General features: G+C 38.2%; 1 protein-coding gene across 1 annotated transcript in view; it reads left to right on the top strand.

Moving 5' to 3' along the window:
* Positions 1–3,612: 3,612 nt before the first annotated feature.
* Med1 (mediator complex subunit 1) overlaps positions 3,613–27,394 on the top strand; it is a 36,614-nt gene continuing 12,832 nt past the window's right edge. Inside the window, exons 1-10 of the mRNA XM_027923130.2 lie at positions 3,613–3,829; positions 8,714–8,820; positions 14,124–14,202; positions 17,772–17,826; positions 17,931–18,063; positions 18,718–18,746; positions 23,338–23,409; positions 24,657–24,731; positions 25,815–25,888; positions 26,552–26,641. Of these exons, the coding sequence (XP_027778931.1) occupies positions 3,805–3,829; positions 8,714–8,820; positions 14,124–14,202; positions 17,772–17,826; positions 17,931–18,063; positions 18,718–18,746; positions 23,338–23,409; positions 24,657–24,731; positions 25,815–25,888; positions 26,552–26,641 (739 nt within the window). The 5' untranslated portion in view covers positions 3,613–3,804. The remainder of the gene's footprint in view (positions 3,830–8,713; positions 8,821–14,123; positions 14,203–17,771; positions 17,827–17,930; positions 18,064–18,717; positions 18,747–23,337; positions 23,410–24,656; positions 24,732–25,814; positions 25,889–26,551; positions 26,642–27,394) is intronic.

Here is a 27,394-nt window from a genome sequence, read left to right as displayed (position 1 = left end):
ACAAAAACAACAAAAAAACAAAAACCTCTGAATTATGTGAGTCCATTAAAGTTTTGGGCTATTTTTTTCATATTACCAGTTCCTAACACACTCAGGACTTCATAAATATTTAGTGAATGAAAACATTTTGACAATACAAAAGGTTCAGTATTTTATTTTTTAATATTTTTTGTTGTGGATGGGCACAATACCTTTATTTTATTTATTTATTTTTATGTGGTGCTGAGGATCAAACTCAGTGCCTCATGCATGCTATGCAAGTACTCTACCACTGTGCTAGAAACCCAGCACAAGGTGCAGTATTTTAACATATAAACCCATCTTTCAAATTTTTGCTTGGATAAATGCTTTCTGTACTCCTAAGAGTTGCCAGATTCATATTACATAATATTTATGTTATATAATATCTGGGACATAGTTTATACTAAAAATATTCAATTATCTGAAATTCAAATTTAAGTTAATGTTCTCTATTTTATCTGACAACCCCATCAATTTATTCCAACAACATGCATTAAGTTCATGACAGGTGACAGGAGCTGTACTAGGCACTGGAAAGAGTAGTGAAAGCCCAAGTGTAGCTCTCCTGACACCAGCAAGGAAGAGAGACATGAAGCAAATCATCACATGCTGATGATGAAATTACTATTAAGAGATTCTGGGGGCTGGAGTGGTGGCTCAGTGATAGAGTGCATGCCTAACATGCACGAGACACTGGGTTCGAACCTCGGCACCACATAAAAACAAACTAATGTATCCACCTAAAATTAAAGATACATAAATAAATAAATGTTTTTAAAAAACGAAGTTTTGGGTGAAAAAGTTTGAAATAATTTAACAGAAAAACTCAGAGATTGGGGGCTGAGGCTGTAGCTCAGTGGTAAAGTGCTTGCCTTGCATGAGTGAGGCACTGGGTTCAATCCCCAGCACCATATAAAAATAAATACAGATACTGTGTGTTCATCTACTACTAAATAAATATTAAAAAAAAAAACCTCAGAGATAAGAGAATGTTGTTTCTGTTGTCTAGAGGAAGGGAAATTTATTTATTTATTTACTACTGTGGATTAAAGCAGGGGCACTTTATCATTGAGCTACATTCCTGTCTTTTTAATTTTTTTGTTTTGAGACAGGGTCCCACTAAATTGCTGATGCTGGGCTTGAAATGGCAAGGATTTTCATGCCTCAGCCTCTTAAATATCTGGAATTACAGGTGTGCGCCATTTTGCCTGTTTAGAGGAAGGGATATTTAAATGGAGAACTAAGAAGGCCTGGCTGGGGATGTAGCTCAGTGGTAAGAATGCAAACTTAGCATTAGCAAGGACCTGGGTTAAATCCCCAGCACAAGGGCTGGGATTGTAGCTCAGTTGGTAGAGCATTTGCCTAGCATATGTGAGGCACTGGGTTCAATCCTCAGCACCATGTAAAAATAAATAAATAAATAAAATAAAGACATTGTGTCTCTCTACAAGTTAAAAAAAATATTAAAAAAAAAAAATTCCCAGCATCATACATAAAAAAGGATTAGCGAGGTGAGGCTGGTGGAATAGAGACTTCCTAGCAGCTTTAGAAATCTTTTGAAGGACTTTGGGAGAGGAAGGAGTGCAGGTATTTTCTGTAAGAGAGAAAGAAAAGGCCAATGTGGTTGGGAATTGGCAAAGGGAGAAAAGTTGTGTCTAGCAGAGTGTTTAGATCCAGTAAATGATTTGCTCATTAGACCAAGTATAGTACTAGGTATTGGGGATTCAGAAACAATGGGCAATTCTGCCCCAAACAACTGTCTAGAGATCCTAAGGAATGAGAATAAGCAATAGGCAACAGAAAAAAATTGCATTGTACTTTCAAGGGGCATGTTATAGATATCTTTGTGGCAGTAAACATTTTCGCATGTACTCCCAAAGAGTTATTAAATTTATACTGCTGTGCCTGTTCACCTGGACTGCAGTATCTGCTGGGATTGCTTTGGAGATGTTTGAATAGATGTTTTTGAAATGTGAGAAAAATTTGAGCTAGTAATATACTGCATAAATTCTTGGAGCAAGGGCATGGTGGTGCAGACCTGTAACCTTAGCAACTTGTCAGGCTGAGGCAAGGGGATCATCACAAGTTCAATGCCAGCCTCAGCAACTTAGGCCATAAGCCATTTAGTGAGACCCTGTCTCAAAATTAAAAAATGAGCTGGGGATAGGGGTCAGTGGTTAAGCACCCCTGGGTTCAATTCCTGGAATCATTTAAAAAAAAAAAATCTTGGAGCAAACTAGGCAAATCCAACTTTTCGCAGTTATTATTTTAAAGGATGTGTATCAGTAAAGAATACTTAAAAGTAGCCTTAAGAGGTTTCACCCTAGCGGGTGCTGTGGTACACGCCTGTAATCCCAGCAGCCCAGGAAGCTCAGACAGGAGGATAGCTATTTCAAAGCCAACCTCAAAAATTTAGCGAGGTGCTAATCAACTCAGTGAGAAACTGTCTCTAAATAAAATACAAAATAGGGATGGAGGTGTGGCTCAGTGGTTAAGCGCCTGTTGCTAGCACTACTGTATTTTAGTCTGGTTCTTCGGTTCCAATGGTAAGGAAGTTCTCTGCATTACCCTGAATTTCCCTTTGTGAGAATATAAGGACACAGAGATAATCACACATTCTTTGTGATTCGCAGTATAGTACAGAAAACAAGTGAAGCTTCCTGTTTTCACTAGGATCACAAAAAAAGGGACACAATGAAAAATAATAACTATTTTTAATAGCATTAGTTGCATTGACTGCTACAAACCAGCAGTTTTACATTAATCCAAAATTCTCACAGAACTTCAAAAATATTACTAAAGAAATATTTATTTGAAAAAGAAGAAAGAAAATGGTTCTTGTTAGGCTGATACAGTTATTACAGTTAGTAGCTCACAGAAACTTACTTTTCTTTTGGTGGTGTTGGGAATGAACCCGGTCCCTGTTATGTGGAATAAACCGTCCCCAATGAAGTACCCCCCCCCCCCCAGCCTAAACTTACTGTCTTATTTTTGGGCACGGGGGCACAGGCCTGTTATCATAGCGGCTTTGAAGGATGAGGGAGGATTGCAAGTTCAAGGCCAGCCTCAACTACTTAGCAAAAGCTTGTCTCAAAATAAAAATATTTTATTTTATTAAAATACAAAGGGCTAGGGATGCTGTTCAGTGATTAAGCGCTCCTGAGTTCAATCTCCAGGACAAAACAAAATCTCAAACAAATTTTTCAGTAAAGAGAGCTAGAGATTTTTTCTTTCTTTCTTTTTTTTTTTTTTTTTGGTACTAGGGATTAAACCCAGGGGCGCTTTACTCCTGGGCTACCTCTCCAGTCATTTTTATTGTGCAACAGAGTCTCGTTAGGTTGCTGTGGGTCAGAGTTAGATATTTTCATTTGTAAAATGAAAATGCCGGTTTTTTGCAAAGAGGCCAAAACCCACCTGCCCACAAGTTCAACACTAAGCAGTGTGAGGATTGAAGCAAATGGCAACTAAGGGAAGGATGGGTTGATGGAGATCTCGCGTGAAGTACACCTTAACTAATTTTCGCGAGATTTTGTATCCTCTTCCTCTGTCTCGTAGGATCCTGGCTAATCTCGCGATCCTTGGGAAGTTCCGTTGGGGAAGATGGCGGCGGCCGCGAGCACCCTTCTCTTCTTGCCGCCGGGGACTTCAGACTGAGCCTTCCCGGGAACAGTGGGGACTATTGGTTCCCTGCATCCCGGGAGCTCCAGTCAGCTTGGTTCCCCTGTTGGTGGTGGGGAAAAGCTTATCTTCTTGTGGCAGATCCAGGCCCTCACCGCCGTCAGGATGAAGGCTCAGGGGGAAACCGAGGGTGAGTGAGAGCGAAAGGAGGGGGCGGACACTACTGGGGGAGCCAATGTGTAAGAAGTGGTAGAGGCCGGTGTCCCATGAGGGCTACTTTCTAGAGGGCATAAAATCCGGGAGGTGGAATGTGCTCTTTAGGTTATGACCATCCTTCCTTAATGATTATAGAGCCCCGACTTGGGGGTAACGAGGACTCCCAACTTTTGTGGAGGTTTTCTGCACAATTAGGGACAGTTTGGCCTGAGAGCATTTTAGCCTAAAGTGGTAGGAGACAGGGCGAGTGAATCTAAAACCTCCTTAAACTTTGTTCAGGGAGAGACGTCTGAATAACATAAGAACAATAATACAAAACGGTGTGTCAGATTACTGGAGGATATTTTGTTTTTGAGTGAAATGGTATTAAAAGCCAGCAGTTCCCTAGAATGTCACAGTGCTCAGATCTTGTGCTTCTGTATATTTTAAAACTGCGCTGGATTTCGTTCTTTCCATCGGAGTAACTCATAACTGCTGAAAAAATAACTTTCTTTTGGAACTTATATTCTCTAAATTTCCACATTCCTGTATAAATGCTTTCTTAGCATTTTGGGCATGCTTATTGCTATAGCCCACTTTCCCCACCTTTAGGAGCAGGCACTGAACCTTGTTTAAAGGGCGCTTAAACACTGGGCCACACCCCCAACCGTTTTTTTTTTTTTTTGTGTGTGTGTGTGTGTGTGTGTTTGGTACTAGGAATTGAACCCCGGGGCGCTTAACCACTGAGCCGCATCCCCCCCACACCCCAACCCTTTTTTATTTTGAGACAGGGTCTTACTAAGTTGCTTAGGTCCTCAGCCCCCAGTCCCTGGGATTACAGACCTGCATCCGCTACAGCTCACTTTATTGTTACTGTTTACTTGTCTTTCATAGTTTGTTTTGCGCTTCTTATACCAGGGACCCTGCCTTACTCAAGTATGTGTACTCTGTAGTGTATAATAGTTGCTCAAAAAGTGTTTGATTTGAGCATCAGCAGGCATCTCAAGAAAAAGAAGATGGGGGCTGGGGCTCAGGGAAGCCACTTGCCAGGAATGTGTGAGGCACTGGGTTGTATTCTCAGCACCATATAAAAATAAATAAACTAAAGATCTGTCAACAACTAAAAAAAATTTAAAAAAGAAAAAAGAAAAAGAAGATGTATGTTTTGAAAGGGAAGAAGAAAAATACACTTCTTGGGTGCAAGGGGATAACAAGTGGAAATGGAAACCTCAGGAGACAGGAGTTTTGTCTAGTTTTCTTACTGTTGTATCCCCAGCATTTGTAATTGTGTCTGGATGAATGACTTTAAAGTGAGAATTGGTAGAAATGTGTTCAAAACTATAAACTGGCTCACATAGTCAAAATCAGTTTTCCAGAAAATGAAAGCATAAAAGGAAAGTTTATTACCTTAATTCTAATTAATCTGTTCATCTTTCGGTACCAACATTAGTTGTCTGTTTTTCTATTTTCTTCCCACCATTGATTATGAACTTTTTCTCCTTTTGATATTGAGTAGTAATGCCTTTTTAAATTTTTTCTTTTGGCAGTACTGGTGAAAGAACCTAGGGGTGTGCTACCACTGAATGATAATAGTGATGGAAGCATCCCTGTGTTCAATCCCCAGTACTGCCAGATTTTATTTTATTTATTTTTTTGGTACCAGGGATTGAACTCAGGGGCACTTGACCACTGAGCCCCATCCCCAGAACCTTTTTATACTTTATTTAAAGACAGGGTTTCACTTAGTTGCTTAGCACTTTGCTTTTGCTGAGGCTAGCTTTGAATTCGCAGTCCTCCTGTCTCAGCCTCCTGAAACGCTGGGATTACATGCTTGTGCCACCACATCCAGTAGATTTTATTTTTATTTATTTATTTTGGTACTGGGTGTTGAACCCACTGGTGCTTTACTACTGAGCTACATATCCAGACCTTTTCTTTTTATTTTGGTACCAGGGATTGAACTCAGAGGCACTCAACCACTGAGTCACATCCCCGCCCTATTTTGTATTTTATTTAGAGACAGGGTTTCACAGAGTTGCTTAGCACCTTGCCATTGCTAAGGCTGGCTATGATCCTCACATCTCAGCCTCCTGAGCCGCCAGGATTGCAGGCGTGCGCCACCCAGCTAAATTTTTTTTTGTTGTTGTTTTTAGTTGTTGATGGAACTTTATTTTATTTATTTGCATGTGGTGCTGAGAATTCAACCTAGTCCCTCACACATGCTATGCAAGTACTCCACCACTGAGCTACAATCCCAGCCCAATCCCCAGACCTTTTTATTTTTTAATTCTAGACAGTCTTGCTAAATTGCTTAGGAACTCTGTAAATTGCTGAGACTGGACTGGAACTTGCTAGCCTCCCTCCCTAGCCTCTGGAATTGCTTACAGTCATGTACCACTACACCTGGCTTTTTATTTTATTTTATTTTTTATTTTTATTTTTATTTTATTTATTTTTTATTTTTGTTACTGGGTATCGAACCCAGAGGTGCCTAAACCACTGAGCAATATCCCCAACCATATTTATTTTTTATTTTGAGACAGGGTCTCACTAAATTGCTTAGGTTTTCACTAAGTTGCTTGGGAACTTGCTGAGGCTGGCCTCCAACTTGCAATCCTCTTAGCTAACCCTCCTGAATCATTGGAATTACAGGTATGCATTATTGTGCCTGGCTTAATGTCTCTCCTTTTAAGAGCATTTCTTATTTTGCATTTCACCGGTCATTTCCACATTTACTTGTCCACACCATATCCTCACAGAACATCTCAGGCATATTATGTTTATTCATGTGGTAAAGTGTCCCTGGGTTCAATTCCCCAGTACCAAAAAAAAGAAAGAAAAAGAATTAGGGTTGGAGGGCTTTGGAGGTTTGTTTACATGCTTAGTCCAGACTGGGAAGCCAGTGTTTTCTACCTTTCTCTTGTTTGCTGATAACCCATCTATCTCTTCCCCATTCACATACTTTTACATGGCCTTACCCCCCCCACTACTGGGTGTCCTATTACACCCCCCAGAGGTGTCCTATTACTGAACTATTCCCCCAGCCATTTTTTCTTAATCTTTTACAAGATTTTACTGTTTCTCAGACTTGCTTCAAACTTGCAATCCTCCTGCCTCAGCCCTCATGAACCATGCACCACCGTGTCCTCCTTTGTCCATATAATTTTAATTACAGTTGAAATTGGCAAATAGAGCCTGTTTTTTTTTTTTATCATACTTATAAATAGCTCTCTTAAGATTATCACAAAACAAAATTAAGGAAGTTGCTGGGTGCAGTGGTGCACTTCTATAATCCCAGCAGCATGGGAGGCTGAGAAAAGAGGATTGCAAGTTCAAAGTCAATCTCTGCAATTTAGTAAGGCCCTAAGCAACTTGGTGAGACCCTGTCTCAAAAAATAAAAGGGTTGGGGATGTGGCTCAATGGTTAATCACCCCTGGGTTCAATCCCTGGTACCCTCCACTAAAAAATAAAAATAAGGAAGGCAGTATTTTCACACTGAAAAGTAATCAACCAGGGGCTGGGGATGTGGCTCAAGCTGTAGCGCGCTCGCCTGGCATGCGTGTGGCCCGGGTTCGATCCTCAGCACCACATACAAAGATGTTCTGCCCGCTGAAAATTAAAAAATAAATATTAAAAAATTCTCTCTCTCTCATTCTCACTCTCTCTTTAAAAAAAAGAAAAGTAACCAACCAGGCTGGGGTTGTGGCTCAGTGGCAGAGTGCTTGCATGTGTGAGGCACTAGGTTCGAACCTCAGCACCACATAAAAATAAGTAAAATAAAGGCATGCTGTCCATTTACAACTACCAAAAAAAAAAAAAATAAATAAATAAAAGAAAGAGAAAAAGAAAATAGTAACCAATAATAACCATAGAAAGGGTAAATTCAAATGTATGCTCAAAATATATTATGCAAGGGATTTCATGTATATTAACATGGTTAGGGATGGGCTAGGGATAGCCTATTTCTGGGCTACAGCCCTTTCATTTTTTACTTTGAGATGAAGTCTCTTTGAGTTGCCAGTGCTGACTTTGAAGCTGTGATTCTCCTGCCTCTCAAGTGGCTGGGATTACAGGTGTGCACCAGTGTGCCCAGTGAAATGGTTGTTTTTTAGTTCTCATGGATGTGTGTTCTCTGATTTTCATTTTGTAAGACCTGTAATGTATGTGTATTCTTGCCATTGAAGGATTCTTTTAATCTGGGTACACTTGTAATCCCAACTACTCAGGAGGTTGAGGCAGAAGGATTTGCTTGGAACTGATAAGTTGAAGCTTAGCCCAGTGAATATGAGACCCTGTGTCTGTCTGTATTGTCTGTTTTTCTCTGTTTTTTTTTTTTTTGGGTGGGGTGGGGTGGGGTGGGGGGAAGATACTGGGGATTGAACCCAGGGGTGCCTGGCTTAAATGTTGTTTTCTTTTTTTTAATATATATTTTTTTAGTTGTCAGTGGATCTTTATTTTTATTTATTTATTTTGTGGTGCTGAGAATCCAACCCAGCGCCTCACACATGCTGGGCAAGCGGTCCACCACTGAGCTCCAGCCCCAGTCCATGTTGTTTTCTTTTAAGAGACAGGGTCTTGCAGGTTGCGGTGGTGCATGCCTGAAGTCCTAGCTACCCAGAAGGCTCAGGCAGGAGGTTCGCAAGTTTGAGGCTAGAATTGACCCTGTCTAAAAAAGGGCTGGGAGGTGTGGCCCAGTAGTAGAGTACTCCTGGTTTCAGTCCCCAATACCACAAAACAAACAACTTTATGTGCTTTGAAGTAAATGATAAACTATTTTAACCGAATTCTTAGATAAAATATGGGGGTTGCGTTTGTAAGAAAAATCGTGGAAGGGCTTGATAAAGTGTTTCTAATAGTGTTTTCTGATTTATATTGCAGAATCTGAAAAGCTGAGTAAAATGAGTTCTCTCTTGGAACGGCTCCATGCAAAATTTAACCAAAATAGACCTTGGAGTGAGACCATTAAGCTTGTGCGTCAAGTCATGGTGAGGATTGTGTTGAAATGGGTGAAGTTGTGCTTAGATAATTACTTAAGAAGTTCAGTTTGGAACATGAATTTGTTCAAACTACCTATAGTAGTGTGTCTTAAGTTTTACTTATCATAAAATACTTGAATACATGGTGATTATCAATTTCAGGGATCTTCTGAGGAGGAATGTATACATTTATTCCTTAGTATCTGGGGGGGATTGTTTTTAGAACTCCCCATGGATACCAAAATCTATGGATGCTTAGTCCGTATTATAAAATAGCAAAGTATTTGTATATGAGCCATGAATTTCTTCCTGGATACTTTAAATGATCTCTCCATTACTTATAATACTTAACACAATGTAAATGCTGCTATATAAATGTTATACTATATAAATTGTGTTTTGTTTTGTACTAGGACTCAAACCCAAGATTGCTTTACCACTGAGCTATATCCCTGGTCCTTTTTATTTCATATTTTGAGATAGGGATTATTAAATTGCTTAACATCTTGCCTCAAACCTGGGATCCTCCTGCCTCAGCCTCCAGAGTCGCTTGAATTACAGGTGTGCACCACTGCACCAGGGTTTTCTCATCTATAATTGGTAAATGCAAGGATGTGGAATTTGAGGATACAGAGTGCTGACTATATTTGTAAAATTGTGTTAGAATACATTGGGCTATTTCATGCAAAGGTGCTAAGAAATACACCTGTGAGAGGCATATTTGATATACTGGTATCGAAACACTCTCTCTCTCTCTCTTTTTTTTTTGGTGTGGTCCTGGGGATTGAACCCAGGGCACTCTATCATTGAGCTACATCCTCAATCCTTTTCATTTTATTTTGAGACAGTCTCATGAAGTTGCTTAGTCTGGCTTAGAATTTGTGATCTTCATGCCTCAGCATTCTGAGACCCTGGGATTACAGGCATGCGCCAACGTGTCTGGTTAAGAGACATTCTTTTTTTTTTTGTACTGAAGATTGAATCCTGGGCATTTCACTGAGTTACATTCCCAACCAAGCCCTTTTTATTTTTCATTTTGAGACAGGGTCTTGCTAAATTGCTGAGGGCCTCACTAAGTTGCTGAGGCGGCTTGGCACTTCTGATCCTCCTGTTTTACGCTCCTAAATCACTGGGATTATAGGCACATGCCACTGCATCTGGCCTAAGAGACATTGTGTCAATCGCCTTCATTATGGTTTGATATTACCTTTACTGTGTATAGTATCAAGAATTTTTGATTCATTCTTCTTTTTAAATACCTTTATTTGACTTATTTTTATGTGGTGCTGAGGATCAAATCAGGTGCCTCATATGTGCTAGGCAAGTGCGCTCCCATTGAACTATAGCCATAGCCCTTGCTTCATTCTTTTTTTCTTTTGTTTTTGTTTTATATATTTTTTTTTTGTATCCGGGATTGAACTCAGGGGCACTCAACCACTGAGCCACATCCCAACCCTATTTTCTATTTTATTTAGATATGGTCTCACTGAATTGCTTAGCACCTTGCTTTTGCTGAGGCTGCCTTTGAACTCATGATCCTCCTGCCTCAGCCTCCCCAGCTGCTGGGATTACAGGCATGCACCACCGTGCCTGGCCCTTGCTTCATTCTTAATGCAGGTGAACTCTAGATTTTCACCTATTCACTGTTAACCTCTTTACAGTGCTGTTTCCTCCTTAATCATTCACCAATATGGGGATCCTTTAGCCAGTTAAGTGGAAGATGGGGGTAGGGGTAAGTGATGATCTGTTTAAAGGTTCTGTGTGGTGGTGTTTTTGTTTTTTTAAAAATATTTTTAGTTATAGATGAACATAATAATTTTTATTTTGTTTAGTTTTTTTTGCGGGGGGTACTGGGGATAAACTCGGGCACTCAACCACTGAGCCACATCCCCAGTCCTATTTTGTATTTTAGAGACAGGGTCTCACTGAGTTGTTTTATAGTGCCTCGTGGTTGCTGAGGCTGGCTTAGAACTCACCATCCTTCTGTCTCAGCCTCATGAGCCACTGGGATCATAGGCATGTGCCACTGTACCTGGCTTGTTTAGGTTTTTCTAATGTGGTTCTGGGCATCAAACCCAGTGCCTCATACATCCTAGGCAAGCACTCTACTCCAGCAAGCACTCTACTCCAGGCAAGCACTCTACTCCAGCTCCTAAAAGCTCAATGTTAGAAGTTCATTCATTTGCTGGGCACAGTGGTGCATGCCTGTAATCTCAGTGACTTGGGAGGCAGAGGCAGAGGCAGGAGGATTGCAAGTTTGAGGCAAACCTCAGCAGCTTTAGCAAGCCTAAGAAACTTAACAAGATGCGTTTCAAAATAAAAAATTAAAAGGGCTGGGAATGTGGATCAGTGGTTAAGTGCCCTTGGGTTAAATTCCCTGATACCAAAAAGAGTTCATTCATATGATTCCTGTGACAGTGACATCACATAGGAAACCTTATTCCCATTTTTTTGATCTTGGTTGTAGTTATATGTAGTTAAATGCTCTATCACTTTGTGATTGCTTCACTTGTGATTTATTAACTTTTCTGTATTCTAGTTGGGCCTGGAGGTATGTACCTGTAATTCCAGCAAGTCAGGAGGCTGAGGCAGGCAAGACCAGTCTCACTAACTATTTCAAAATAAAAAATAAAAAGGGCTGAGACTTAAGCTTAGTGGTGAAGCACCCCTGGGTTCAATCCCCAGTACCAAAAGAGAAACAAAAACAAAAAACAAAACTTTTCTGTATTCTGTATGTTGTACTTAATGTTTTTTTATTTTTTTTTAAAGAGAGAGAGAGAGAGAGAATTTTTTAATATTTATTTTTTAGTTTTTCGACACAACATCTTTGTTTGTATGTGGTGCTGAGGATCGAACCCGGGCCACACACATGCCAGGCGAGCGCTCTACTGCTTGAGCCACATCCCCAGCCCCCTTATTTCTTATTCTTATTTTTCCTTATGAAAAATTCTGAACTGGGGATTATACCCAGGAGGGTCTCACTGAGTTGGTGAAGCTGGCTTTGAACTCGTGATCCGTCTGTCTCAGTGTCCTGAGCCACTGGGATTATAAGTGTGCACCACCACACCCAATTTTTTTTTTTTTTAATATTTTTTTGGTTCTTGATGGACCTTTAATTTAGAGATTTTTTTTTTTTTAATATTTGTTTTTTAGTTTTCGGCGGACACAACATCTTTGTTTGTTTGTGGTGCTGAGGATCGAACCCGGGCCGCACACATGCCAGGCGAACGTGCTACCGCTTGAGCCACATCCCCAGCCCCTTAATGTTGTTACTCTCTTCTCCCTACCAAATTTTACTTTGGTTTCAGAATAAGTCCAGTTTAGTAGATTAGTGTTTAAAATGATCTTATCAGCACTAGCAGAAGAATTAAATTTGTTGTAAAAAGACTTGAACTTGAGGCATTGGGGATGTGCCTCAGTACTGGAGCACTTGCCTAATAGCATCTTCTAGACCCCAGGTTTAGTCTGCAGTACTGCCGAAAACAAAAAACAAAACAAAAAACTCCCTTGACTCCAATATTTACTAGTTGACATTCAACAAATTAATATAACCTCTTTGAATTTCAGTTTTCTTATCAGGAAAATGGAAGCATTATGACAATTTGCTCTTCCATATTTTTTAAAATTTTTTTTTAAAAACTTATTTTTTAGTTGTATTTGGACACAATACCTTTATTTCATTTGTTTATTTTTATGTGGTGCTGGGGATCTAACCCAGGGCCTTGCATATGCTAGGCAAGTGCTCTGCTGCTGAGCCACAGCCCAGCCCCTTTCATAAGTTTTGTTGTAAGGATCACATGAGATAATGGATATCAAAATATCAGAAATGGGGCCTGGGGTTGTGGCTCAGTGGTAGAGTGCTTGCCAAGTATGTGTGAGGCACTGGGTTCGATCCTCAGCACCACATAAAAATAAATGAAAAAAATAAAGGTCTGTCAACATCTAAAAAAAATTTAAAAAAAAGTGAATTGCAGTTTTTCACTCTGGAAATTAAGAGGTCTTATTTAAAGCCCCAAGGCTATCACATTCTTGTTTGAAATATATTCCTTTAAGTGATATTGTCATTAAAGACATGAACATGAGATAGAGAGATTCCAGGTGGCTCTTAAGGGCCTCTCTTTACCTGGGCTACTACTAGTGTTTTGTTTTCATAACCATGGCTTCCCTTTGAACTTATCTCAGTTGTACAGGTTCAAAAATTTGGGGCCAGGAAATGTGGCTTATTAGTAGAGTGCTTTCCTAGTGCACGTTTGAGGCCCTGAGTTTGATACCCAACAATACATACACAGAAAAGGAAAAGAAAGAAAGAAAAAACAAATGCAAGTAAGGCTTTTAAGAATTTTCATCAGCTGGCATACTAACCAAATCTCGGTAAATTAGCATGGAAATCAGAATGCTTATTTATTAACTTATGACAGGGTTTATTTTTCTATTTTCCAAAATACTGATATTCACTGCCCAGAATACCCCCTTCTCTATTCAGGATACAAAGGAAGCCAGATTATTAATAAATCAAGTGTGTTTTATGAGGATGAGCATGGAATTAAAGAAGAGAGAGACTTATTAGGGCATGAAAAAAAAATCTGAAAAACACCCTTTGTACTGTAAAATTTCACGTTTTGGGGATCTGGAATTTTTTTTTTTTTTTTTTTTTTTAAATACCAGGGATTAAACCCAAGGGTGCTTAACCACTGACCCATATCCCTGGCCCTTTTTATTTTGAGACAGAGTCTCACTAAATTGCTGAGGGTCTCACTAAATTGCTGAGGCTGGCCTCAAACTTGCAATCCTTTTTCTGGTCTTAGCCTCCTGAGTGTGCCACCCTGGCCGGCTGGGGACTGGAATGTTTTGCATAAAGAAACTTTTTCTCTAGTTAAAGTTAGAAACACTGTGCTGAATTTTTGCTCATTGGAAGTTTATCTTGTGAACTATACATTCTGTTTCCTAGAGTCTAGTCTGACTAAGGTTTGGTTGTGTTTCTCAGGCTGCATACACCTTGGTATATTTGGGAATTCCCAATTCTCATGAGCCACCTCATTTATCTGTCTAATCTTAGGTGGTAATCATTCCTTTGGATTTTTCTTTAAAGCTTTATCTTACTTTAGATATAGGAATACAATATTCTGCTATATATGGATATTGCTATACTTTCTTCCTTTGGATGGATAGACAGAGTAATAGTGAAGAGGCTATAGATTGTATAGATGATATGAACTATCCTAAAATATTACTTTCAGGATAATATGTATGTTAACCTTAAACATGGTTGACTTCATTGGTCTTTACATCAATTGTTTTCCCACTTGATATAGGAGAAGAGGGTTGTGATGAGTTCTGGAGGGCATCAACATTTGGTCAGCTGTTTGGAGACTCTACAGAAGGCTCTCAAAGGTTTGTAAATATCTTTGAAATATACTGATTTTATAAAAATCTCTTTAAGAAAGTCTGTTTTATATTAGAAATACAAATTGAGGTAGGTCAACTTTCTCTGCTATGTGTTGTTCTTACTTTCATTTATGGATTTGAAATCAGCTCTTTCCTGAACTTTTTTTGGGGGGCGGGGTAGTGGTGCCAGGAATTGAACCCAGGAGCACTTAACCATCACGCCACATCGTGGGTCCCTTTTTATATTTCATGAGAGACAGGGTCTTGCTGAGTTGCTTAGGGCCTCACTAAGGTGCTCAGGCTGGCTTTGAACTTGCAATCATCATACTTCAGCGTCCTGAGCCACTGGGATTACAGGTGGTGTGTTACCGCGTCTGGCTCTTTCCTGAAAAAAAAAAATATTTTATTAGTTGTTGGTGAACCTTTATTTATTTTTATGTTGTCGTGAGACTCCAACCCAGTGCCTCACACATGCTAGGCAAGCATTCTACCACTGAGCCATGACCCTAACTCCTGATTCCTGAACTTTAAAACATTTGAATGTGATCTTACTTTGGAGGCTGATAGAGACTTAAAAGATAATTAATGAAGATATAAGATAGCAGAAAAAAAAGAGAGATTTTCTTCTGTACCTATTCTTTTCTAATTAATTCTCGATAAGATACACTTAAAAAATTTTTGTTTTTTAGTTGCTGATGGACCTTTATTTTATTCATTTATTTATATGTGGTGCTGGGAATGGAACCCAGTGCCTCACACATGCTAGGTAAGCACTCTTAGCATTCAACCACAACCCCAGCCCAGACGGTGGAATTTTTTAAAATTATTTTTTAGTTGTAGATGGACACAATACTTTTATTTATTTTTTTATGTGGTCCTGAGGATCAAACCCAGTGCCTTACACATGCCAGGCAAGCACTCTACCACTGAGCCAGCCCCACAAGATTGAATTAAATTTTTTTTTTTTTTAAGTGTTGATGGACACAGTACCTTTATCTTATTTATTTATTTTTATGTGGTGCTGAAGATCAAACCCAGTGCCTCATCCATGCTAGGGAAGCGTTCTACCATTGAACTACATCTGCAGCCCAGAAGATGGACATTTTAGCTATCTAGAATGTTTTCAAGAAAGCAAACATAAAATTTAAATCATGAGCTTGATTATTCATACTTATAATGACTAATTCTGTTTTTGGGGAGACAGGAAAGTAAAAAACAGATTTTAAGGAGCTGTGAATGCAGCCCAGTGGTACAGTGTATGCTTAGTATACACAGAGCCCTGGGTTTAGTCCCAAGCACCACAGAAGTAGATAGACACACAAATTTTGCTGTGATCCACCACAAGTGAATGTGATTCACTTGAGTAATTTTTTCTTTTGTATTTGTAGTAAAATACATATAACCTAAAATTTATCATTTTAACTATTTTTATTTTTTATCTTAATTATATAGTTCTTTTGTTTTTTTTCCCCTACTGGAATTGAACCCACAGGCACTTTACCATTGAGATATATTCCCAGTCCTATTTATTTATTCATTCATTCATTCGTTTATATATGTGTGTGTGTGTGTGTGTGTGTGTGTGTGTATGTATGTGTATATATATTTTTTGTTGTTGTTGTTGATGGACTTTTAAAATTTATTTATATGTGGTGCCTCACACATGCTAGGCAAGCGCTCTACCACTGAGCTACAACCCCAGCCCTCCTTTTAATTTTTTTTATGTGTAACAGGGTCTTCCTAAGTTGTCCAGGCTGGCCTCAAATTTGGGATTTTCTTGCTTCAGCCTCCCAAGCAGCTGAGATTAAAATGTGCAGCACTTGCTCCAGGCAGTTGCTTGTGTTTTATGACTGTTGTAAATCAATGCTGTGAATATTGAGGTATTGTACTAGTGAGCAACATACCCAGCTCCCCTCTTTTTTTCTTTTTTTTTAGTTTTAGTTGGACACAATACCTTTATTTTACTTATGTATTTTTATATGGTACTAGAGCATAGAACCCAGGGTCTTGCAAGTGCAAGGCGAGCGCTCAACCGCTGAGGCACAACCCTAGCCCCTCCTCCTTTTTTTTCTTGAGCTTGGTATTGAACCCAGGGTCTGTTTCATGCCTGGAAAATCTGCTTTACTTACCCCAGGGTGTTTGTTTATATGCATACATATACAACATGAATACACAGACATACATGTGTATATATGCATATATATACCTATATGTGTGCAGACACACTTAAATGTTTGTACATGTATGTATGCATATACATATACATGCATATATATCCCACAGACATCTAGTATGTACACACATATACAATTCTTTTTTTATGTACATTTATTTATTTATATGGTGCTGAGGATCGAACCCTGTGCCTCACACATGCTAGGCGAGCGCTCTACCACTGAGCCACAACCTCAGTCTTCTTTGTTTTTTTTTTTTAGTATTCATTTTTTAGTTGTAGTTGGACATAATACCTTTATTTATTTATTTTTATGTGGTGCTGAGGATCGCACCCAGGGCCTCACACGTGTAGGTGAGCGCTCTACTGCTCAGCCCCAGCCCCAGCGCCCCCACACAATTCTTTTTGTGTTTTTTGTTTTGGTACCAGGGATTGATTTCAACCAGGGAGCTTAACCACTGAGCTGCATCTTTTTTTAATATTTTTTGTTGTCAGTGATCTTTATTTATTTATATGTGGTGCTGAGAACCCTTTGAGTCTCACAAACCAGGCAAGTGTTCCACTACAGAGCCACGACCCCAGTCCTTGAGCTGCATCTTTTATTTCAAGACAGGGTCTTGCTAAGTTGCTTCGGCCTTGCTAAGTTGCTGAGGCTGGCTTTGAAATTGGATTCTCTTGCCTTAGTCTCCTGAGTTGCTGGGATTGCAGGTGTGCACTACTGAGCCCATTTGTTTGTTTGTTTGTTTGTTTAATTGGTTACACATAACAGTACAATGATCTTGACATCATACATTTCCCGATGGATTTTTGTTTTTTGTTTTTTTTTGGTTTTGAGGATTGAACCCAGGATTCATACATGTTAAGTACACACGTACACACTTTACCACTTAAGCTGTACCTTTATATTGACTTTGGTGTTCATCTTCCTTATTCTAGCATTAGCAGGTAGGAATAGGTAAGAAGAAGGCTATTTTTTTTTGTTGTTTTAATAAAGAAATGGAATGTTACTGTATTACCCAGACTAGCCCAAATTCTTAGGTTCAAGCAATTCTGTCTCAGCCTTTCAAGCAACTTGGACTATAGGCATGCCACTGTGCCTGACTTTGCATTAACAGATAATATATTTTCTTTCAGTTAAAGACAACTTGTCCAAAATAAGGAGTGATGAAAAAGGAAAAGAGGAAGGTTAATAGTATTCATGTAGGTCTTATCTTAACCTTATTGCTACCTTAGCCTCACAGTGAAACTGTACCAATGAACTTTGTGTAAATTATTGGTATTTGAACTACTGAATATATTTATGGCTTTGGAATGATGGATATACATACTCCTTAGTATGTTTCTGTCTTTGAAGAATAAACCATTTATTTGGAACATTCTTTGTGATTTTCTTTTTTCATAGTAACATCTTTACCAGCAATGACTGACCGTTTGGAATCAATAGCGAGACAGAATGGGTATGTAGCCTTATCTGTAGGCAGAATGTTTAACTTAGTGTTAACTTTGGGTGGCTTTATTTCTGTGTCTTCTATTAATTTTTGTTTTGATTTGTTCCTGCTAGACTGGGCTCTCATCTCAGTGCCAGTGGCACTGAATGTTACATCACGTCAGATATGTTCTATGTGGAAGTGCAGTTAGATCCTGCAGGACAGCTTTGTGATGTAAAAGTGGCTCACCATGGGGAGAATCCTGTGGTATGTGTTGTTGATATTTCACTGGAATCTATGGGGTTTACATAGGAACATTGATTTAAAAATGAATTGTTGGGGTTTAGTTTGGGTTTAGGTTTTTTTCTTGAGCCACTGTAGAGATGATGTTATGGGCTACATCAGTAGCTTTAGAATGAAATTTAGAGTAATGTGCGTCCATCTCTGACATCATCCAAGGGCTTTGATAACTGGAAACACGAGAGGAACTTTTTAAATTTTATATCAACAAACATGAGCCGCAGTTGAACAATAAATAAATCATACAGTTCCCATCCTTTCAGAGATTAAAATCAAGGACAGAAATCTGAAAAATCATTTAATAGAAATGAATGTAAAAATGTGTATAACCAGTCAGTTTGGTATAATTCCAGGGATGGCATTAAAGAGAGTTCCTAATATTTTAAGCAAGCTACTGAAAGTTGATTCCTTTATAAACTATTTCATGTATATTTATTTTTAATTTCCCACCCCAAACCCATTATTCACCTAGTAGGAAGAATATGCTTTTTGATATCTTAATATAAGGGCCTTCTGTAGTTATAATATTTGTTATAAAGCATGTGCATTAATTAAAAAAAATTGATGTTTTCAAAGTTGTTAATATGGTTTAATGTTTTAATGTACTTTCTTTAATTTTAGAGCTGCCCAGAGCTTGTACAACAGTTAAGGTGAGCAAATAACATTCATATTCCTTGATACTGACAGTTCTGTACTTTTTTTTAAGATAGAGTTTTACTATAATGCCTGCACTGGTGTGGAACTGGGCTCAAGCTTTCCTCCTGCCTTAAGCCTTCCAGGTAGCTAGGACTATAGGCATTGCCACTACTCTAGTTTTTTATTTTTTTTTGTTTTATTTGGTACCAGGGACTGAGCTCAGGGGCACTCAACCACTGAGCCTTATTTTGTATTTTATTTAAAGACAGGGTCTCACTGAGTTACTTAGCACCTCACCATTGCTGAAGCTGGCTTTGAATTTGTGATCCTCCTGTCTCACTGAGATTATAGACATGTATCACCACAGCTGGCTCTGCTCTTGTTTATAGTTGGTTTTGAGAATGATCAGCATTTAGTTTCTTGTTATAGAAATTTATTTTCTTGGCCAAGATTTTTCAATCTGTACATGTTGACATTCAGAATTAAGTTAGAAAGACTTTTAAGCCTACTCAGTCTGTCCAAGGATTTTAACCTCAATATTATTGACAATTTGGATTGGAAAATTATTTTCTCTGGGGGCTATCTGGTGCATGGTAGGATATATAACAGCATCCATGGCCTTTTCTATGTCTGCCAGTAGTATCCCCTCATTTGTGACACAATGAAAAATATCTCCAGGGACTGGGGAATGGAGCATTGTGGTAGAGCATTTGCCTAGCATGTGTCAGACCCAGGATTTAATCTTCAGCACTGCCAGAAACAAAACAAATATTTGTTTGTTTATTATTTATTTGGTACTGGAGATTGAATCCAGAGGTGCTTAATCACTGAATCACATTCCCAGTTCTTTTTATTTTTTATTTATTTTAAAATTTTTTTTAGAGAGAGAGAATTTTTTAATATTTAGTTTTTAGTTTTCGGTGGACACAACATCTTTATTTTTTTATTTAGATGTGGTGCTGAGGATCAAACCTAGCGACCTGTGCATGCCAGGCGAGTGCGCTACTGCTTGAGCCACATCCCCAGCCCTATTTTTACTTTTTAACATAGGGTCTCTCTGTGTTACTTATGGCCTTGCTAAGTTGCTGAGGCTGGCTTTGAACCTTCAGTTTTCCTGCCTTAGCTTCCCCAGTCGCTAGTATTACAGATATGCGCTATTATGCCTGGCTAAACAAACATTCTCAGACATTGTCACATGTTGTGATGGATAACAAAAATCACACTGATGGAGAGCTACTGATGTAGCGTTAGGAATTTTATGTGGAACCAAAATAAATGGAGCCTAATCATTGAGTCAGAAGAGTCCTGAGAAAATTTGAGTCTTTATCTTAAAAAAAAAAAAAAAAAAACAACTTATTTTTTAGTTGTAATTAGACACAATTCCTTTATTTTATTTATTTTTATGTGGTGCTGAGGATCAAACCCAATGCCTTGCACGTGCTAGGAGAGCGCGGTACTGCTGAGCCACAACTCCAGCCTCTAAATATATATATATGTATGTGTGTGTGTGTGTGTGTGTGTGTGTGTATGTATGTATATATATGTATATATATGTATATATATATAGTTGTAGATGAACCTTTATTTATTTATTTTTATATTGTGTTGAGAATTGAAACCAGTGCCCAGTGCTAGGCAAGCGCTCTATAACTAAGCTACAAACCCAACCCCCAGTCTTTTTATTTTTTGGTGCTGGGGGTTGAACCCATGGCTTTGTGCATGCAAGGCAAGCACTTAACAACTGAGCTGTATCTCCAGCCCCCGAGTCTGTATCTTGAAAACAACTTTTCACATTGATCTTCAGAAAAATTATATTACATTTAAGGTATATATATAATAATCTGTCAAGATAAAAAATAGTAGGTTTGAAGATAGTCTTTTATCGGTTTGTGTTTTTTTCTGCTGACTTGTTTTCCCTTTTGAATTAAGAAGAAATTTCCATACATAAATTTCAGTCCATGGTCTGGGGATGTGGCTCAAGTGGTAACACACTCGCCTGGCATGCGTGAGGCCCTGGGTTTGATTCTCAGCACCACATAAAAATAAAATATTGTGTCCACCTAAAACTAAAAAAAAATATTTTTTTAAAATCCAGATTAAAATTTTCTGGTAATTTAATTTTTTTTGGGGGGGGGGTGTACCAGGGATCGAACTCTGGGGCACGCCTTCACTGAGCCATATCCCCAGCCCTATTTTGAATTTTATTTAGAGACACGGTCTCACTGAGTTCCTTAGTACCTTGCTTTTGCTGAGGCTGGCTTTGAACAATATCCTCCTGTCTCAGCCTCTCCAACTTCTGGGATTATATGCGTGTGTCATACTGCTCGGCCTTTTCTGAAAATTTTAAAAAACTATTATATCAGTTTTGTTTTAAACTTGGAAGTTCTCAAGTACCACATGAGCAATGTCTTAAAGTGTAAGATCGAGGAAAGAAATTTTGCTTAAGTCTTCTCAGTTGTAAGATTAATGTGCTTATAGCCAATTTTGAACAAGTTCTTAAAAATTGTAATGCAATATAAAAAAATAACCTTTTAATAATTTCAGTGAATCAGTAATTGTGCCAAGGTGTAATACCATCATACTCTAGAAAAAGCCAATATCTCTGGCTCTCACCTGGAGTAGTAGGAGATTGTACTAACTTAGGAACTGGTTGTATTCTTAAGTTATTTTATAAGCCTGTTCAGAATTGGGAACCTCAGAAATGAATCTTTCTTTTTTTTCGATAATGGGGATTGAACCCAGGCACTCAACTACTGAGCCACATTCCCTGCCCTATTTTGTATTTCATTAGAGATAGGGTCTCACTGAATTGTTAAGTGCCTCAACATTGCTGAGGCTGGCTTTGAATTCGTGATCCTCCTGTCTCAGCCTCCCGAGCCTCTGGGATTAAAGGCATGCGCCACCGTCCCGGCCTCAGAATGAATCTTAACCTTTTATGATGTTTCCATTCACTTAGTATAAATGGTAATATTAAGGTAGGGAATACATTTTGTTGCTGCTTGTCTTTTTTTTTTTCCTCCAATCTTCATAATACTATGGGTTATAAATGCTCAGAGCATGACTGATAACATGCTTGGGATTATCATGGCTATTTAGCTTTCTAGAGCTTTTGTTTTCCTTTAAGTTTGTAAAGAGATGAATTATTGAAATGTGTTGGATCCTTAAACCTACTCACAAGACCTCATTTGGCTAAGATTCCAAGCCTGACTATTTAGTCCTAGAATGCCAAACTTCATGGTGGTAGTTTCTTTTTCCAAGGGCAGATCTGGTCATGCGGTTTGTTTTCAGAGTCCTCGCTGCCTTTCCTGTTTTTTTTAGGTTGTTATAGGCCTACAAATGTTCTATATTCCTAGTTTATGTGCTTCTCATTTTTACCTCTATAATCAAAAACTTTTAAAAAATTTATTATTATTATTATTTTTGTGGTACTGGGGATTGAATCCAGAGATGCTTTACCACTGAGTTTCATCCCCAGGCTACCCTTTTTTTCTTTTTAAATTTTGAGACAGGGTCTGGCTAAATTGCTGAGGCTGGCCTTTAACTTGTGATCCTCTTGCCTCAGCCTCCTGAGTACTTCGGATTATAGGTGTGTACTACTACTATTTTTTTTTTTTCTCTTGGCATTCAGTGGCAGTTAAATATTAAAAGGAAAGGAGCTGGGTGTGGTGGCGCATGCATGTAATCCTAGTGGCTCAGAAGGCTGAGGCAGGAGGATTTCGAGTTCAAAGCCAGCCTCAGCAAAAGCAAGGCTCTAAGCAACTCAGTGAGACCCTGTCTCTAAATAAAATACAAAATAGTGCTGGTGATTTGGCTCAGTGGTAGACAGCCCATGAGTTCAATCCCTCCTGATACCACTGCTGCCAAAACAAACAAACAAAAAAAAACCCACCAAAAAACATGATCCACTTAAACTAGGTTTCATTATTTTGTAACTAATTGGTATGTGAATTAATCAGGTCTTTTGATTTTTATATTGCTTACTTTTTGGTACCGGGGATTAAACCCAGGGGTGCTCAATCACTCAGCCACATCCCTGTCCTTTTTTAGATTTTATTTAGAGACAAGGTTTCACTGAGTTGCTTAGGGCCTGGCTAATTTGCTGAGACTGGCTTTGAAGTCTGGATCCTCCTACCTCAGGTTCCTAAGCTTCTAGGATTATAGATGTGTGCCACTATGCCTAGCTGATTGACTTTCATATTGCTTATTAGCAGTTTCTCCAGAAAAATGGGGCAGAAAGAGAAAGGAAAGTATTTCTTCTTCTTTTACTGTTTTTTAAAAATACTTATTTTTTAGTTATAGGTGGACACAATATATATTTTTTTTAAAGAGAGAAGAGAGAGAATTTTTTAATATTTATTTTTCAATTTTCGGAGGACACAACATCTTTATTTTATTTTTATGTGGTGCTGAGGATCGAACCCAGGGCCTCACACATGCTAGGCGAGCACTATATCTCTGAGCCACAACCCCAGCCATTCTTTTACTATTATTGATTTAACTTCAAGAAACTTAAAGCCGATTACAAAAGCCAATTTTGGCACTTTATTGTAAAATTGAGTAGTAATTGTATTTTGTATTCTCTTTCTCTTCCCTGAATTCTTGTAGGGAAAAAAATTTTGATGAATTTTCTAAGCATCTTAAGGGCCTTGTTAATCTGTATAACCTTCCAGGAGACAAGTAAGTATTTTTATGTATTTATTTCCTTTTTATGTTTTAGAAGAACCAGTATAAGTCTACAAGTCATGTATGCTTAGAAATTTGCTAACTCTCTTGTCATAACGTCATTACTGATTTCTACTCAGTGCAACTCAGTTTTTGACTTTTGTGTCTTTTAAAAATCTTTTAATATCTGCATTAGTAGGTTATAAAGCCAGAATACAGAACATTCTTTTCTTTTTTTTTTGTGGTGCTGGGCATTAGAACCCAAGGGCCTTGTGCATAAGAGGCAAGCACTCCACCAATTGAGCTATATCTCTATCTCCCAGAGTATTCTTAACATGCATTTAACATTGATTTCTAGGATGAAAGGAATTATTGTGGAACCAATAACTTGTTATTTTTAATTTTTTTACTCTTATTTTTACTTTTTTGGTACTAAGGTTTGAACCCAGGGGTATTAACCACTGAGCGTAAATCCTCAGCCCTATGTATTTATTTATTTCAAGCCAGGGTTTTGCTAGGTTGCTTAAGGCCTAACTAAATTTCTGAGGTTGGCTTTCAATTTATGATCCTCCTGCCTCGACTTCCTGAGTTGGTGGGATTACAGATGTGTGCCACCTCACCCTGTGTGCCCAGCCCCTTTTATTTATTTATTTTTAAATTTTGAAATAGGGTCTTGCCAAGTTATTGAGGCTTGCTTCAAACTTGGGATTCTTCTGCCTCAGCCTCCCAGGTATCTGGGATTACAGGTGTATACCACCAATTCATACTTAGGTCTTTTTTTTAATAAATATTTTAGAGCTGGGAATGTGACTCAGTGGTAGTGTGTTTGCCTAACATGCAGAAGACCCTGGATTTAGTCTCCAGCCCCACAGAAATAAAAAACAAAATATTTTAGTTGTTTCTAATATGCTCTTACCCTTAGGCCTTTTTTCTTGTCTTCTTTAGTTGTTTCTAATATGCTCTTACCCTTAGGCCTTCTTTCTTTTCTTTTGGTACTGGGATTGAACCCAGAAGCACTTATTACTGTCCAGCCCTTTTTATTTTTTTATTGTTAGACAGGGTTTTGCTAAGTTGCTAAAGGTGTTCTAGAATTTGGGATCCTCCTTCCTCAGCCTCCTGAGTTGTTTGGATTATAGCCATGTGCTATCATGCAGGGCTGTGCTTTCTGTATCAGTATGTGTTTGTGTCTGTGTATACCCACACATATACTTACATGTACATTCAATGACTTAACTCATATTTTATCCTCATCCGCTCTCCAGCAAACTGAAGACTAAAATGTACTTGGCTCTCCAATCCTTAGAACAAGATCTATCTAAAATGGCAATTATGTACTGGTAAGACTGACTAAAGAATCAATTCTATGTGACTCTTGGTTTTTCAACCACGGTATTATCCTATTATTTATACATCTCTATTGTGGATATGTATTATTACACTACACGTCTATATTATACATTAACAAAATACTGTTCATCTTGATTATCTCTTTTCCCTTTCCAAATAATATTTATGTTCCATTTATGAGATTCAGTATCACTAAGTTGTTTGGTATTTCATACATTTTATCTGATAATTCATCAAACTTGGACTCCAATCTGATAAATAGTAGTGAAGTTGTAATTTATGTTTACCATATTATATAATGATGTGTCCTTAGAATTAATCCATTTATTTTGAAGGGGAAGTATATTTGTTATATCCCCCAATTACAGAACAGAGTTGTTATGGTATTATTATAAGACTTATTTTTATTTCTTTTTGTGGTGCTGGGGATCAAACCCAGTGCATCTTTCATTATAAGGCCTTTTTTTTTTTTTTTTGGATAGTACTGTGGATTGAACCCAGAGACTCTACCTCTGAGCTATATTATAGCCCTTTTCATTTCATTTTGAGAAATGGTCTTGCTGCATTGCCCAGGGTGACCTTGAATTTCAGATTCTCCTGATTTAGCTTCTGAATTGGGATTATAGGCATGTACCACTGTGCCTACTTGTATTTTAAGACTTTTTTTGACTGTGCCTAGTTATATTGACTACTTCTGGGGGGCAGGGGTACCAGGGATCAAACTCAGGGCGTAAGCCATATCTCTAGCTCTTTTTTTGTATTTTATAGAGACAGAGTCTCACTGTGGCTTAGCACCTCACTGTTGCGAGGCTGGCTTTAAACTTGCCATCCTCTTGCCTCAGCCTCCCACCCTCCCCAGCCAGTGGAGTTACAGAGGTGTCCACCAGAGCTGGCACATTGGAAGACTTTTTAAAAAAATATCTTTATTTTTATGTGGTGCTGAGAATTGAACCAGTGCCTCACACATGCGAGGCAAGTACTCTACCACTGAGCTACAACCCCAGACCACATTGTAAGACTTTTTTAAGGGCTGCTAAGACCTTCTGTGTCTAAATAGATAATTTGTTTTGCAGGAAAGCAACTAATGCTGGTCCCTTGGATAAGATTCTTCATGGAAGTGTTGGCTATCTCACTCCCAGGAGTGGGGGTAGGTTATTTTAATTATTTAGAAAAATGTCTAATTTTAGTTTCAGAGTCATTACTTTTATTTATTTTTTATTTTTAAAAATATTTATTATATTTTTAGGTGTAGATGGACACAACACAATGCCTTTTTTTTATGTGGTGCTGAGGATCGAACCCAGGTCCTGTCTATGCTAGGCGAGCGCTCTACCGCTGAGCCACAATCCCTGCCCAGAGTCATTACTTTTAATTTCACCTTGAGCTCATAAAGACATAAGCAGAGGGAGAAAAGTATTAGTTGTTTCTATATTTTATAAGGAGTTCTAAGGTGTCAATACCTGCACTACCCTCCCCTCTTTGTTTTCCAATTGTGTGAAGTAAATTATTACTTTCAGAATGAATACTTTTTTAAAAATATTTTCATTTTTAGTTGTAGTTGGGTGTAATACCTTTATTTTATTTTTATGTGGTGATGAGGATTGAACCCAGCTAGGCGAGTGCTCTACCACTAAGCCACAACCCCAGCCCCAGTACTTAAACTGTTGTCATGTTTTGCCAACTGCTTTAGAGCATGGCTTCTCATAACTATGAAACTATTTTCTTGTATATAGGTTTATAGAAGTGTGAAATCTGTTCTTTATTTGTAATATACTAATAAAGATGCAGTAATAAGTTTTATTTTTCATAGGTCATTTAATGAACATGAAGTATTATGCCTCTCCCTCTGACCTGTTGGATGATAAGACTGCATCTCCTATCATTTTGCATGAGAATAATGGTAAGTCTTTAGCTGTAAAACAACTGAAGATTTTGTCCAATGTTTTTAAAATATTTGTAAACTTTGATTGCCCAGCCTGCCTCTAATTTTGGTTTGATATTTAATTTGTTTTCTGTCCTTACCACATGTACCTGATACAAAACGCACAATCTCTATACATGTGCATATGTAAATATGTACACACACACACACACACACATATTTTTTCACACATATAGAAAGAGCTTTATTTATTTTTTGTGCTGGGGATTGAACTCAGGGGTATATTAACATTGAGTTATATCTCCAGTCCTTTTAATTTTTATTTATTTATTTAAAATACACAATTTATTTATTTTTTTCATTTATTTTTTATTATTTTTTTTTTGGTGGTGCTGGGGATTGAACCCAGGGTCTTGTGCATGTGAGGCAAGCACTCTACCAACTGAGCTATATCTCCAGCCGTTAATTTTTATTTTTGAGACAGGGTCTTACTAAGTTGCTAATGGTCTAAGTTATTGAGGCTGGCTTCACTTTTAGAATCCTCCTGTCTTAGTCTTCCAGGTTGCTGGAATTACAGGTGTGTGGTACTTCTCCTAGCCTTTTCTCATTTCTTTATAGGGGAACAGGATAGTCAACTTACTAAAGGAACTACAGCAATGGATGTTATTTTCTACTTGAACTTTATAACCAAAGATAGTGGGAAATGGCCTAATAAGTCATTTTGTCCTCTCATAACTTCAATCCTTGGCTCTATTGCATAATTATAATCAT

Source organism: Marmota flaviventris, chromosome 17 (genome assembly GCF_047511675.1).
Source record: "Marmota flaviventris isolate mMarFla1 chromosome 17, mMarFla1.hap1, whole genome shotgun sequence".
Lineage (NCBI taxonomy): Eukaryota > Metazoa > Chordata > Mammalia > Rodentia > Sciuridae > Marmota > Marmota flaviventris.
This window is presented reverse-complemented; position numbering and strand designations above follow the sequence as displayed.